The sequence below is a fragment of the Amblyraja radiata genome, chromosome 23 (assembly GCF_010909765.2).
Source record: "Amblyraja radiata isolate CabotCenter1 chromosome 23, sAmbRad1.1.pri, whole genome shotgun sequence".
NCBI lineage: Eukaryota > Metazoa > Chordata > Chondrichthyes > Rajiformes > Rajidae > Amblyraja > Amblyraja radiata.
Window position 1 is genome coordinate 22,118,585 of NC_045978.1, and position 16,066 is coordinate 22,134,650.

At 47.3% G+C, this 16,066-nt stretch overlaps 1 protein-coding gene across 1 annotated transcript in view; it reads right to left on the reverse strand.

The window, feature by feature from the left end:
- Window positions 1–1,778: 1,778 nt before the first annotated feature.
- Window positions 1,779–16,066, reverse strand: part of rbpjl (recombination signal binding protein for immunoglobulin kappa J region like) — a 29,922-nt gene continuing 15,634 nt past the window's right edge. The window contains exons 7-14 of the mRNA XM_033041250.1: window positions 11,123–11,238; window positions 10,183–10,357; window positions 9,018–9,155; window positions 7,914–8,023; window positions 6,259–6,399; window positions 5,811–5,966; window positions 3,750–3,853; window positions 1,779–2,232 (exon numbers count right to left, since the gene is read on the reverse strand). Of these exons, the coding sequence (XP_032897141.1) occupies window positions 1,968–2,232; window positions 3,750–3,853; window positions 5,811–5,966; window positions 6,259–6,399; window positions 7,914–8,023; window positions 9,018–9,155; window positions 10,183–10,357; window positions 11,123–11,238 (1,205 nt within the window). The 3' untranslated portion in view covers window positions 1,779–1,967. The remainder of the gene's footprint in view (window positions 2,233–3,749; window positions 3,854–5,810; window positions 5,967–6,258; window positions 6,400–7,913; window positions 8,024–9,017; window positions 9,156–10,182; window positions 10,358–11,122; window positions 11,239–16,066) is intronic.

Consider the following 16,066-nt stretch of genomic DNA (forward strand, 5'->3'; position numbering starts at 1 on the left):
TTAGTGTACGGTGTGATCGCTGGTCAGCACAGACTCGATGGGCTGAAGGGCCTGTTTCCACACTCTACACTAAACTGCGGTTTGCTCCTTGCTGGACTGGGATGGGGTTTCCTGTGGAAAATACCTTTCTAATAATTGGAGAGATTACGATCAGAGAGCACAGCCTCAGAATAAAAGGACGTACCTTCAGAATGGAGATGCGGAGGGATTTCTTTACCCAGAGGAGGACAATTCTGTGAAATTCATTGCCACAGACGACAGTGGAGGCAAAGCCATTGGGTATTTTTAAAGCAGGGATTGATAGATTCTTGATTAGTAAAGAGGTCAAAGATTATGGGGAGAAGACAGAAGAATGGGGTTGGAGGTCTGCCATGATTGAATGGCAGTGGAGATTTGATGGGCTGAATGGCCTAATTCTACTCCTACGTCTGATAGAACAGAACATGCAGGAACAGGCCCTTTGGCCCCACAATATCCGTATAATCTTAAACTATTCTCCTCTGCACGTGATCCATATTGCTCCATTGCTCTGCATATCCATGTGCCTATCTAAAAACCTCTTAAGCGCCACTATTTTATCACCCTCCACCACCACCCCTGGCAGTGTGTTCCAGGCACCCATCACCCTCTGCGTAAGAAACCTGCCCTGCATATCTCCTTTTGAACAGTAATATCATTTAAGTGTCACTACATCCATAGAGACGGTGGAAGCCAGCAATACAGCTTTCTGAAATAAATCTGCATTCACCGATGATCTGAATTAGGAGATTCCTGTCCATATATCTGTCCAAATTTATTGTATCCTCTTCCACACTTCCAAGTACAGTCTAGTGTCGCTAATTTACATATACTGCGTGGAAAAGTTCCTTACTTTGGGTGCTGTCTCAAGAGATTCTGCCTGACCTGCTGAGTTACTCCAGCATTCTGTGTCCTTTTGTGTTTTGGAGTCAAAGAGTCATACAGCGTGGAAACAGGCCCTTGGCTCATCTTGCCCACACCAACCAACATACCCCAAGTACTCTAGTCCTACATGCCTGCATTTGGCCAATATCCCTCTAAACATGTCCTATCCATTTGCCTGTCTAAATGTTTCTTAAATGTTGCGATAGTACCTGCCTCAACTACCTCCTCTGTCAGCTCGTTCCATACACCTACCGCACTTTGAGTAAGGGCATCGCGGTGGTACAGTGGTAGAATTGCTGCCTTCCTTACAGCCCCAGTTACTTGGGTTCAATCCTGACTACGGACTGGGTGGGTGTCTGTACGGAGTTTGTACGTACTCCCTGTTTCCGTGTGGGTTATCCGTGGGTGCTCCCGTGTCCTCCCACACTCCAACGACGTACATTCTAAAAGTTAATTGGCTTTGGTAAAAATTGGAAATTGCCGCTGGTGTGTAGGATAATGCTAGTGATCGCTGGTCGGCGCAGACTCGGTAGGCTGAAGGGCCTGATTTCCGCTCTATATCCCTAAACTAAACTAATCTGCCGTTCATTGTTTCCGCGTATAAATGTCAGTCATTACACACATTCCACCATAAAAAAAGGATGGCACTGAAACGATTATTCTTTATTTTTCTCCAGGTAGGATTTACAATTAATGTTTAGGAAGGAACTGCAAATGCTGGTTTAAACCGAAGATACGTGCAAAAAGATGGAGTAATTCAACGGGTCAGGCAACATCTCTGGAGAAAAGGATTAGGTGACCTTTCGGGTCGAGACATCTGAAGAAGGGTCTTGACCCGAATTGTTGCCTATTTATTTTCTCTGGAGATGCTGCCTGACCCGCTGAATGACTCCATCTTTTTGGGTTTATCATTAATGTTAGCTGATTGCATGCACGGGGAAAGGGGGGAGTAAAGGTTGGGAGTTGGTGGACTGAGCGTAAACCAATACAGGTCATAGACCTCAGGGTGATGGCAAGTCCTAGAGACATCGCGCAGGGGCAGAGCACGGTGCTTCCCCACCCCGTCAGCTCTGCATGAAGAGATGGAAGTTAGTGCGAGTGAACTCCTGGTGGATGGTGTCCAAGAAGTTGTCTGGATCCTCCTGGACCACCCTCGGGATGGTGAAGCAACTCTGCTCGGGGGTGTAGGTGAAGGAGAAGGTGCTGGAGAAGATGATGCCGTCGCTCCTCATCAGAAACAGGGGGGCGGTGACGGGCTGGCGAAACCAGCGCCACTCTCTGCTGTACGAGCTGATATCAGGCACCACACACAGCAGCGACTTGGGGTCTCTGTCGAGAGAAGGCGATGGGCAGTTTAGTTTCGTTTAGAGATACAGCGATAGAGATAGAGATAGAGATACAGAAGCAGGCCCTTTGGCATCCACCAGAGATCCCCGTACACTATTGTACACACTAGGGACAATTTACAATTTTTACCAAAGCCAATTAACCTACAAACCTGCACGTGTTTGGAGTGTGGGAGGCAACCAGTGCACCCGGGGAAAATCCACACGGCCACGGGGAGAATGTGCGAACTCCGTACAGACAGCACCCGTAGTCAGGATCGAACCCGGGTCGCTGGCGCTGTAAGGCAGTAACTCTACCGCTGCGCCACCACACTGACCCAGTTAGATGGAGCACCCAGAGGAAACCCACACCCAAACGATCACGGGGAGAACGTGTAAATTACACAGACACAGCGCCCGAGGTCAGGATCGAACCCATGTCTCTGGCGCTGAGAGGCAGCATCTCCGCCACCCTTTATGTCCAAATACTAAGCCCATTTCCATCCCCGCCCATCACACTGCCTGAGTTGCTTCAATACCTTTCATTTTCTTCATCCCAGCATGGCATCAGGCCCTTTGGCCCATCAGATCCATGCCGACCATGGTGCCAGGTTAAATTAACCCAATGAAGGGCGGCACAGTGACACAACAGTAAAGTTGTTACCTTACAGTGACAGAGAACCGGGCTCAATCCTGGCTACAGTTGCTGTAATGTCAACATTCCATCTGTGTGGAGTTTGCACGTTCTCCCTGTGACTGCGTGGATTTTCTATGGGTGCACTGGTATCCTCCCACACTCCAAAGATGTACAGGCTTATAGGTTAAATGGTTTCAGTAAATTATCCCTAGTATGTACGATTGTGTTAGTGTACAGGGAACGCTGGTTGGTGCAGACTCAGTGGGCCAATGGGCCTGTTTCCATGTTGTATCTCTAAAGTCCAAAGTCTAAAGACCTGCACATGGTCTGTATCCAAAGAACATAGAACAGAATAGCACAGGAACAGGCCCTTCGGCCCACAATGTCTGTGCCAACATATGTGCCATTATTTTGTAATTGTCTGGATCTATCTGCCGGGATTGGTGGTTGACGAAGATTTGATGTGGTATTTAAGAGACTTTTGGCTAGGCATATACTTTGCAGGGAATGGAGAGAAATGAATGAAGTGCAGGCAGATAAGAGTTGACATCAAGTTCAGCACAGTTATTGTGGGCCTAAGACCCTGTTACCGGTTCTATGTTCTGTCTAGATATATTGCACATAGAATATAGAGTGCATCACAGGAACAGATGCAACACAAAATGCTGGAGTAACTCAGTGGGTCAGGCAACTTCTCTGAAGAACATGGATAGGTGATGTTTGTGGTCGAGGCCCTTCTTCAGACTGAAACGTCTCCTGTCCACGTTCTCCACAGATGCTGCCTAATCTGCTGAGTTACTCCAGCACTTTGTGTCCTTTTTTGTAAACGAGCATCAGCAGTTCTTTGTTCCTACGAGAACAGCTGGTTGTAACATCTGCCTTACCTGTACATCGTTTCTGCTTCCACGTCGCCGAACCACACCTTCAGGTTGGGAGTGAAGCTTTCTCCTTGCACTTCTAACGTGGCTACGTCACCTCCTCCGTTCAGCTTGGGGAAACAAGAGCAAATTGTGGCGCGTCACAGTCACCAGAACAGGGCTGATGAGACCAAACCCCAATACCAAGCAGCATCTAATTAATGACCAAGTCCCCACGTCAAACCCTCTCTCTTCCACAGGATGAGTGCCAAGCGATTCATTTAGATGAAATCAGAAACCAGACAGGCAGATCTTTCTGCTCCAGGGCATGGAATAGTAGCAGAATACCTTGCAAAGGAGATCGCCACTCTAATGTACGTACCTTTAGAAAGATTAGGAGGGATTTCTTTAGTCAGAGGGTAGTGAATCTGTGGAATTTGTTGCTGCAGATGGCTGTGGAGGCCAAGTCTTTGGGTGTTTTTAAAGTTGGGATTATGTATGTTTGTGTTTAGTTTAGAGATACAACATGGAAACAGGTCCTTCAGCCCACCGAGTTCATGCCGGTTTTTAAGTTTCAAGTTTAAGTTTAAGTTTATTGGCCAAGTATGTTCACATACAAGGAATTTGCCTCGGTGCTCCACTCGCAAGTGACAACGAGACATGCAGTGACAATTAAGAATGACACATCAAACATTAAACATTAATAATAAAACATTATCGATTAAACATGTGAATCAAATAAAATACCAGAGCAAAAGAAGGCTGCAGATTTTTGGTTATTGAGTAGAGCTACTACTCGTGGGAAAAAGTTGTTTTTATGTCTGGCTGTGGCAGCTTTGACAGTCGCCTTCCAGAGGGAAGTGATTCAAAAAGTTTGTGGCCAGGGTGAGAGGGGTCAGAGATGATCTTACCCGCTCGCTTCCTGGCCCTTGCAGTGTACACTTCCTCAATGGAGGGAAGGTTGCAGCCAACAACCTTCTCAGCTGATCAGACGATTCGCTGCAGCCTCCGGGTGTCGTGCTTGGTGGCTGAGCCAAACCAGACCATGATGGATTCTATGTTATCCCACTTTCCCCATTCACTCCCTGCACACCAGGGGCAATTTACATAAGACCAATTAACCTACAAACTCGCATGTCTTTGGAATGTGGGAGGAAACCGGAGCAAACCTAAACTTGCAGCAAGATGTAGACCCAAGGAACTGCCGATGCTGCATTGCACAAAAGGGCATAAAGCGTTGGAGGAACTCAGCGGGTCAGGTAGCATCTCTGGAGAACATGGATAGGTGACGTCTCGGATCGGGGATCTTCTTCTGATTGATTGTGGGTAGGTGCGGAGGGGGGGGGGGGAGAGGATGGGTGGAAAAAGCCTGGCAGGTAAACATACTGTAAGACACCCAAGCTAAACTAAATAATCTTAAGTTACTTGGTTTGTACTTTGTTTTGTAAACAACATCAACCCTCCAGCAACACTTGTGTGGCCAGAGAGGTCTGTGAATGCCCCATTTTCAGAGGTGCTGCAAAGATCTGACGATGGTGATGATATTGTCACATGTACCTATGTTCCTTGGTACAGGGAAATTATTTGTTTTGCATATAGGTCCACCACCGATTTTCCAGCACCCTTGGTCAGAGAGCCTTGCCATATTACCCATTTTGCCAGACCAACGGAGGTCACAACCTCGGGGGGGAGGGGGGATGCTGAGGCACTATGGGAACGGAGAACGGATCTGCCGGCTCCGGCGAATTCAATCCGCCGATCGGCTGCGGAAGTCCCGATGAGGTTGAGATTGGCCACCTCACCCGGTCTAGGCGCCATATTTTTGGGTGGACTTCCAGGGGGCATTTCATGTACACTCTCGTGATTTTGTTCGGGTTAAAGGAGGTGCCAAACCACTGGTTGCCGATAAAATCGGTGGTGGACCTGTACATCCAGTAAAATTGTACGATAGATTAAGCACAAAAGTGCAACAATTGTAGCGTAATAGGTACACAAAGCGTCGCCATGTTTCTGGCGCCAATAAAGTTTCAAATTTAAACTAGGTTGGGCGCCAGGAAGGTGGCGACTCATTGTGGACTTAGATCTCACCTCAAGGCTGCAGATGACAGGAACCGGGGTGACGGGAGAGTGAAGCTGAGCCAGACTCTCGGTGAACGTGTACTCTACCACCTCGGTCCCAATAATGGTCCAGCAGGCACCGTCACTCAGCACCTCCTTGTTGGCTTCCTTGCTGCAAGGCACGGCCTGGTAATGTCACAACACAACAACAAGGCCAGTCATTCAAAAAGGGCTGCCAGCATCAAAGACCCACACCACCCCGGCCACACGCTCTCACTTCGAAAGCCCAAGTCCAGAGTGTTTCACTGCCAGATGTACCGGCGATGGAACAATGACACTCCCACTCGCGGCAGCGTAACAAGACCGTAAACTCAATACTCACAGATAATATTTAATGAATAAAAACATTTTTTTCGCAGTTGGACTGGCCCCAGGACAAAGGCCAGGGAATGGAAAGGCAGCTTATGGTCGTATATACCTGGAACTGTATGATCTTCTCGTTGGAGAGACACAGGTACATGCCGTTGGTGTCCTTGATGTGGAAGGCGCACTTGTGGAGTTGAGAAACAGGCTCGTCTACATCCAACACCGCGTACTGCTTGCACACCTTCCGAATGATCTGTCCACACAATTACCACAGGGAGAAACAAAATACTTGATGGCTTTTTTTTTCCAAATGCGCTCACTTCAAAAATTGCAGCACCCAACTTTGCACAAAGTATGGTCTCATAGAGTCATAGCGGCAAGCAGCATGTAAACAGGCCGTTCGGCACTACTTTTATTCAGTTTAGTTTACTGTCACGTGTACCGTGGTACAATGAAAAGCTTTCTTGTTGCGTGCTATCCAGTCAGTTCAAAGACTACACATTACATGGTTATAAACATGACTATACTTGCCCATGCCAACCAAGCAGCCCCATCTACACTCGTCCCACCTGCTTGCGTTTGGCCCATATCCCTCTAAATCTTTCCTATTTCCTAAAGAGCAATGTATCAATGAGCATATAATCTCTTTCAGTGATATTTATCAAGGGACAAACATTAACCACAGACACTGGGGATGACTTTACTACCTTCCTTCAAAGTTGTTCCAGAGGTTTCTTGTACATCTAGATGGTGAGTAGAAAGGGCCTTGGGTTAATGTCTCATTGTAATGATGGCTGCTTTGACCGGTTGTAATCCTGCAACACCACCCAGCCTAGAGTGCGGGGGGATCTCATCGAAACCTACCGGATAATCAACGTCCTAGATAGAGTGAATGTGGAAAGGATGTTTTCAGTAGTGGGAGTATCTAGAAGCAGAGGGCACAGCCTCAGAATAACAAGACGGACCTTTCGATTGGAGATGAGGAGGAGTTTCTTTAGCCATGGTGGTGGTGAATCTGTGGAATTCTTTGCCACAGTCGGCTGAGGAGCCGAGTCTTTGGGATTTTTAAAGCCGTGCTTGATAGATTCTTGATCAGTACGGGTGTCAAAGGTCATGAGGAGAAGGCAGGAGAATAGAGGTGAGAGGGAAAATAAATCAGGTGTGATTGAATGGCAGAGTAGACTCGATGGGCTGAATGGCCTAATTCTGCTCCCATGTCTTTGGTCTTATGGTCCAGAGAGAGTCTTGAATCTGTACTCTTCTGTTTTGGCTGGGGGCAAGGGTTAAGGCAGGCTTTCTTTGATGTGACATTTTTGGTCCCCTTTATAATCAAAGCATCATTTCTACACAGTAGAACTCTCATTTTCGAGGATATCTTCAACTCAAAGTGGGTGAGAAAATAATACTCAGAAACAGTACAATGGCATAACTGTTAAGCCACCTGAGACCCGGGAGCAATCCTGATATATGGTGCTGTCTGTGTGAAGTTTGCTCGTCCTCCTTGCGACTGTGTGGGTTTCCTCTGGGTGCTCCGGTTTCCTCCCATGTTCTAAAGACGTTCGAGTTTGTAGGTTAATTTGGCCTCGGTAAATTGCCCCTAGTGTGTAAGGAGTGGATGAGAAAATGGGATAAAATAGAAATGGTGCGAAGAGGTGAGCGGCGGTTAGTGCGGCCCCGGTGAGCCGAAGGGTCTGTTTCCATGTTGTATCTCTAAACCAATGTAAGGTTGGGACTTGTCTGCAATGACCAGCAAGAAGACACTCGTACCATGCTGGGCAGGGAGACTCCAGAAGAGGTGCAGATTAATTTGACAGCTGATCCATATCGGATATACCCATCACGTGGATAAAATTCACCCTTACGGCTGGAGTCATTGTCTGTAGTGGAAATAAGAGGTTCTAGATTAGGGTGGGGAGCAGAGAGAGGAGTTCAGCTTAAGTTTAGTTCTAGTAGAGTTTAATCATGCACATGATGTCCTTCGGCCGACCACGTCCACGTCAACTATCGATCACCCTTTAGTTTGAGACTTTATTTTTAGACTGTAGACTGTTGACAGATCCATACTCCCATTGACTCCACCTATACTTCACACTGCCTCGGGAAAGCAGCCAACGTAATGAAAGACTCGTCCCACCCGGACATTCCTTCTTCTCCCCACTCCCCCCAATTGTACAAAAGGTACAAAAAACTTGAAAACACAAACCGCCAGACCCAGGAACAGCTTCTACCAGTTTCCTCCCACATCCCAAAGACGTGCGGGTTTGTAGGTTAATTGTCCAGAGTGTAGGAGTAGATGAGAAATGGGTACAACATAGAACTAATGTGAATGGATGATCGAATGTCGGCAAGGACCTGGTGGGTGAAGGACTTGTTTCCACCCTGTATCTCTTAACTAAACTAAATTGGCTGACAGCTTCAGAACAGCACAGTGGCGCAGCAGTAGACCTGCTGCCTTATAGCGCCAGAGACCCAGGTTTGATCCTGACCACGGGTGCTATCTGTACAGAGTTTGTACGTTCTCCCTGCGACCGCATGGGTTTTCTCCAGGTGCTCCGCTTTCCTCCCACACTCCAAAGAGGTGCAGGTTTGAAGAAGGGTTTTGGCCCAAAACGCCTATTTCCTTCGCTCCATAGATGCTGCTGGACCCGCTGAGTTTCTCCAACATTTTTGTGTACCTTCGATTTTCCAGCATCTGCAGTTCCTTCTTAAACAGGTTTGTAAGTTAATTGCCTTTGGTGAAATTGTACATTGTCCCTAGTGTGCGTAGGATTGTGTTAGTGTGCGGGGGGTCTCTGTTCGGTGTGGACTCGGTGGGCTGAAGGGCCTGTTTCTGCGCCGTATCTTTAAACTCTACGAAAAGGAAACACTTACCCAGGTGCAGTGTGAAAGCTCCCCATTGCCGGGCACTGGCGACAAACTGCCCTCCATCCACGCAGAGGTACCGTGTACTGACTGTCTGAGATCGCAGCCGATTAAACAAGGCCACCTTGGAGTCTGAAGAAATACACACTGCACACAAAGTGAAAGAAACAAGAGCTTGTTCAACTCAGCAACACATTGAAGCTCTGGCCAGGACAGCACACAATATCTCTACTTCTTTTGAAGGCTCAGGAGGTTTGGCATGCCCCCAACAACCCTCACCAACCTCTCCAGATTCTCCATAGAAAGCATTTTATCGGGATGCATCACAGTGTGGTTTGGGAACAAATTCAACCTGGACCGCAAGAGATTGCAGAGAATTGTGGGTGCAGACCAGACCAGACCATCACACGAACCAACCTCCCTTCCAATGACTCCATCTACACTTCACACTGCCTCAGTAAGGCCACCAGTGTAATCAAGGGTCAGTCTCACCCCAGAAACTCCCTCTTCTCCCTTCTGGCAAGAGGTATGGAAACCCACACCTCCAGACTCAGGGGCAGTTTCTTTCCAGCTGTTATTAGGCAACTGAAGCATCCTATCACCAACTAGAGAGCAGTTCTGGCCTCATTGGAAACCCTAGACGATCTGCACTAAACGTTATTTCCTTTATCCTGTATCTGTACGCTGTGGATGGCTCGATTGTAATCATTGTATAGTCTTTCCGCTGACTGGGTAGCATGTAACAAAATGCTTTTCACTGTACCTCGATGCACTTGACAATAAACTAAACTAAACTAGCCTTCTGCAAAACTGCTCCTAGTATGTGGGGCATGGATGAAGAAGGAAGTAAAGTCACCACCACAGTCTTGCGTTAATGTTTTTCCTTTGATTAATATCACTGAAAGAGATGATCTGACCATCGACACATTGCTCTTTAGGAAATTGGAAAGGTTTAGAAGCCAGGCGACTCTTTGAGTAGGAGCCACAGAAGTGAATATGCAATCATTCATTACATTCAAGCTTTTTTACGGCTCAATTGTAATCATGTATAGTCTTTCTACTGACTGGATAGCACGCTGCAAAAGAGTTTTTCTCTGTACCTCAGTGCATGTGACTATAAACTAAACTAAACTAAACTAATCTAAATGTGGCCCACTTCTCAAGTAATACTTACACTCGGCATTCTTAATGGACTGCTTTTTCTGGGAAGGTTTTGAAATGATCTTGATGAGTTTGCTGTAGAAGGTACCGACTTCTTGCCCGTTGCCGAGGAAGAGATGTAAAACGATACGAAAGTGTTTGCGTTTTTCAGCGTCGGAGACGTACAATGCTTTGGCGCAGCCGAACTTCTGCAAGGACAGAGAGTAGATGAGTGAATCATCACAAGCCTGGTCCTAATGACCCTGTTGCCCACATGGTCCGCACGCCATTGACCTTGAACTGATCAGGCATTTAAGAGGCAACCACATTGGTGAGTCTGAGATCCAGAGCTCATCAGGGCAGAATTCCTCCTTGAAGAGGTTTTTGCTTAGAGGTTTAGCATGGGAGCAGGCCCTTCGGCCCACTGAGTTCACACTGACTATTGATCACCCATTCCATAGGTCTATGTTGCCCCACTTCCTCATCCACTCCCCACACACACTAGAGGTGATTTTGCTGAGACAACTAACCTACAAACCCGCACGTCTCTAAACACCACGTGGGACTCCTTCATTGTTTTGGTTTAAAGATACAGCGTGAAAACAGGCCCTTCGGCCCACCAGGTCCACACTGACCATCAATCACCTGTTCACACTGGATCTATGTTATCCCACTTTCGCATCCACTCCCGACACACACGAGAGGCGATTTTACTGAGGCCAATCATCCTACAAACCCACACGACTTTGGGATGTGGGAGGAAATCAGAGCACCCAGAAGAAACCCACACTCACGCTGTCATAGGGACAACGTACAACTTCCATGGAGAGAGTGCCTGGGGTCAGGATCGAACCTGGGTCTCTGCCACTCTGCGGCAGCAACTCTACCTGCTGTGCTGTGAGGACCCGAGCCGATGTCAACACCAGCATCCACTAAGCTAGAGCTAACACAGGCTACTCTGCTGTCATTATTACCTGTGTGTCAGGCAGTTCTTCAAAGCTGACCTTCAATGCATCTACTTGAGTAGTCGCCACATTATCCAGGCCCATGTAACCAGAGAGTCTGCAGTTCGATTCACTGAGACCCCAGGCTGAAACAAAAACAGATACAGTTTCTTGAAAGTGACATTACAGGGCAGCATAGTAGTAGAGCTGCTGCCTCACAGAGCTAGAGACCTGTCTACAGATGCTGTCTGTTGGGAGTTTGTACCTTCCCCCCGTGACCATGAGGGTTTTATCTGGGTGCTCTGGATTCCTCCCATACGCCCAAGACGTACAGTTTTGTAGCTTAATTGCCTTTGGTAAAATTGCAAATTGTCCCTAGTGTGTAGGATACTGCTAGCGAACCGGGTCTGTGATTGCTATCCAGCACGGACTCGATGGGCCAAAGGGCCTGTTTCTACACTGCATCTCGAAAGTCTAAAGTCTGAAATTAGATAGGGTGGTCAAGAAGGCTTTCAGCATATTGGCCTTCATCAGAATATTGAGTAGTGAAGTTGGGAGGTCTTGTTACAGTTGTACAAGGCATTGGTGAGGTCACATTTAGAGTATTGTGTTCACTTTTGGTCACTCTGTTATATGAAAGATTAACAACATGTTAAGCTGGAAGGGTGCAGAGAAGATTTATGAGGATGTTGCCAGGATTCGAGGCGAGAGAGAGCAGGTTTGGACTTTATTCCTTGGAGTGCTGGAGAATGAGAGGTGATCTTATAGAGGTGTATGAGATCGTGAGAGGAGTAGATAGGGTAAATGTCTTTTACCCACAGTAGGTGAATCAAGAACCAGAGGACATAGGTTTACACGAGGAGGGAAAGAGTTAATAGGAACCTGAGGGGCAACATTTTTACACAAAGGGTGGTAGATGTATGGAACGAGTTGCCGGAGGAGGTAGTTGAGGCATATATTATCACAATGTTTAAGAAACATTGGGGCAGGTACATGGATAGATTAGGTTTAAAGGGATATGGGCCAAATACAGGCAGGTGGGATTAATGTACCTGTAGATCGGGCATATTGGATGGAGTGGGCAAGTTGGGCCAAAGAGCATGTTTCCACACTGTATGATTCCATGACACTAAAATGGGTGTCAGTGCTCACGGGATAAGTGGATAATATTTTGCCCATTGAAGATGCAGAACTGCAGATGCTGGTTTACACAAATAAATACAGTGTTGAAGTAAATCACTGGGTCAGCCAGCATCTCTGGAGAACATGGATGGGTGAGGTAACTCCCCACAGACGCCACTCGAGGTCAGGATTGAACCCGGGTCTCTGGCACTGTGAGGCAGCGGCACTACCCACTGCACCGCTGTGCTGCTACTGCCGTGTTATTGATAACATCACCAGTGGACCAGGCTGTGCCAAAGGGGAGAGAGAGAGAGAGAGAGAGAGAGATGCCACCAGCATAATCTAGGATGAGTTTCACCCCGATCACTCGCTCTTCTCCCCTTCCCATCAGGCAAGCTGTACAGAAGTGTGAAAACACACACCTCCAGATTCAGGGACAGTTTCTTCCCAGCTGTTATCAGGCAACTGAACCATCCCATCACCAACTAGAGAGCGGTCCTGACATCCCATCTACCTCATTGAGCACTTCAAACTATCTTTAATCCGGCTTTACTGGAATTTACCTTACAATAAATGTTATTCCCTTTATCCTGTATCCGTACACTGTGGACGGCTTGGTTGTAATCATGTATAGTCTTTTCACTGACAGGACAGCACGCAATAAAAATGCTTTTCACTGTATCTCGGTACATGTGACAATAATAAACTAAACTAAACTAAAAATATGTCAGTGTAGGGGCAAAGTCTCTGAGTGAATTCAGGGCTGAGGCTCAATAGACAATAGATGCAGGCGTAGGCCATTCGGCCCTTCCAGCCAGCACCGCCATTCAATGTGATCATGGCTGATCATCCCCAATCCCCAACCAGCTCCTTATAGCTCCCGGTAAAGGAATTGAAAAATTCACTCAGTATTTACCAAAGATTTACAGGTTTGTGGCTAATTGGATCAGTAAAGATGTAAATTGTTCCTAGTGTGTGTAGGATAGTGTTAGTGTTCGTGGATTGCTGGTCAGTGTGGACTCGGTGTGCCAAAGGGCCTGTATTTGCACTGTGTCTAAATTAAACTAAACTAAGCCAAAGAATGATCGACATTCATTGTCAAGTCTTCCTTGAATTGGCAAACGGCCCATGGCCAGTGAGTGGGAGTGTTTGAAAATCAGGTTGCACCTCCAGAGATCCAAGCTAAACTTTATACCTTCAAAGGAAGATGTAGCAGGCCACTGCTTGGCATTTCCTCATGGTTTCTTCAATACTGGGGACCACAAGCAATTTGGTCCCTTTTCCACTGAGCCCGGGAAGAGATGCAGGTGAGGTAGTTTGTGGATTAATGGATGCATCAGCAATTGGAAAATAGCACAGGGATTCTCGACCTATATGCCACCCCTCAAAATATTGTTTTTGTTAAAGAGGCCCCTGCCTGTTCTACCTGCTGCTGATGTAAAAGCCAAACAAACCAGACCATGCCTGAGGGAAGCAAATTATATTATATAGATTCATAGTCATACAGCATGGGAATAGGTTCTTCAGCCCAACTTGCCCATCTGCACTAGTTCCACTTGCCAGTGTTTGGCCCACACACTCTAAATCTTAGATGGACACTAAATGCTAAAGTATCAGCAGGTCAGGCAGCATCTCTGGTGAAAATGCATATGCGACCCGAATCGACAACTATCCATTTCCTCCGAACCCGAAACATCACCTATCCATTTTCTCTGGCGATGCTGCCTGACCCGCTGAGTTACTCCTGAATTTTGTGTCTATCTTTGGTATAAACCAGCATCTGCAATTCATTTTTATTACATTTATTTCCCTTTAAACTTTGCCTGCCCATGTATCTGTCCTAATGTCTTTGAAATGTCCCTGCCTCAACTACCTCCTCTGGCAGCTCGTTCCATGTACCCTCCACCCTCTGTATGAAAGAGTTGCCCCTCAAGTTCCTATTAAATCTTTCCCGTCTCACCTTAGACCTACCTATGTGCTCTGGTTCTTGATTCCTCCACCCTGGGTAAAATGCCCACACTTTCACAGCCTTCCTTTTCAAAGTGAGGGAGATGGGAACCTAACTAGAAATCAAAACAAAGGGCAGCGCAATGGTGACCCCGTACACTAACACTGTCCTACACACTAGGGACAATTTACAATTGATACAGAAGCCAGATAACCTCCAAACCTGCACGTCTTTTGGAGTGTGGAAGGAAACCGGGGCACCTGGAGAAAACCCACGCAGGTCACGGGGAGAAGGTACAAACTCCGTACAGACAGCACCCGCGGTCAGTATCGAACCCGGGTCTCTGGCGCTGTGAGGGAGCAGCCCCACCGCTGCACCACCGTGCCGCCTTTAACTGTTCCTGGCCCGCTGAGTAATGCCCCTGTCCCACTTAGGAAACCTGAACGGAAACCTCTGGAGACTTTGCACCCCACCCAAGGTTTCCGTGTGCGGTTCCCAGAGGTTGCAGGTGGTTGCCGGAGGTTGCAGGTAGTGGAAGCAGGTAGGGAGACTGACAAAAACCTCCGGAAACCGCACGGAAACCTTGGGCGGGGCACAAAGTCTCCAGAGGTTTCCGTTCAGGTTTCCTAAGTGGGACAGGGGGCATAACTCCAGCACCTTGCGTACCTCTGCTTCTTATCGCCTCTGTAGCCACTATTAAAGTGACGAGTGACAACACGGTCCAAACTGTTGCTGTCTTTCTATCTTGTCTGGTCCTGTGACTTGAATCTACACATAGACTAGCCCTGATTTAAAAACGCACTTGCACTGCCAAGAAATGTTATCCTTGGTCTGTGATAATCCTGGTGCAAAATTCCACTAACCCTTGGGTGCAAACCTCACTGCCCAGTACACTTAATAGTTCATTTAGAGATTCAATTCACAGAAAGCTGGCAGAGTCTCGGACTCCAGTCCAAAGCCACGAAGCTCCTAAACCATCCTGTTCCCTCCATGTTAAGTTTGGCAGGGAGATGCCTCGGATTTGTGGACACAGATTTGCTCAAGGCAAATGACTGAGAGGCATTTCATGCCTGTTTTGGGAATTCTGTACATTGGGAATAAACGGGATGTGGTGGAGCGCAAGGATTGGAATACCTGTACATTGATTCAGGATTGCCTTACGTGTTGTCGGTCTTCACCTTAATGGTGGGGACAAGGAGGATAAGAAGCAAAAGGACACAAAATACCGGAGTAACTCAGCAGGTCAGACAGCATCTCTGGAGAAGAAATTGGTGCGGCCATATTTAGAGCATTGTGTTCAGTTCCGGGCACCATGTTAAAGGAAAGATGTTGTCAAGCTGAAACGGATGCAGAGAAGATTTATGAGGATGTTGCCAGGACTTGAGGGGCTGAGCTACAGGGAGAGGATGAGCAAGCAAGGTCTTTATTCATTGGAGCGCAGGAGGATGAGGGATGATCTTATAGAGGTGTGTAAATTCACAACAGATCAGATGCACAGAGTCTCTTGCCCAGAGTTGGGGAATCGAGAACCAGTGGACATAGTTTTAAGGTGAGGGTGGAAAGGTTTAATAGGAACCTGAGGAGTAACTGTTTTACACAAAGGGTGGTGGGTGTATGGAACAACCTGCCGGAGGTGATTGTTGAGGCAGGTACTATCGCAATGCTTAAGAAACATTTAGATAGGTACATGGATAGGGTAGGTTTGGAGGGATATGGGCCAAATGCAAGCAGGTGGGACTAGTGTAGATGGGACATGTTGACCAGTGTGGGCAAAGCGGGCTGAAGGGGCTGTTTTCATGCTGTAAGACCCTATGACTAAAATGTGGATAGGTGACGTTTCGGGTTGGGACCCTTCTACAGACTGATTGTAGGCGGGAGGGGTAGGGGAGATGTTGAAAGCGAGA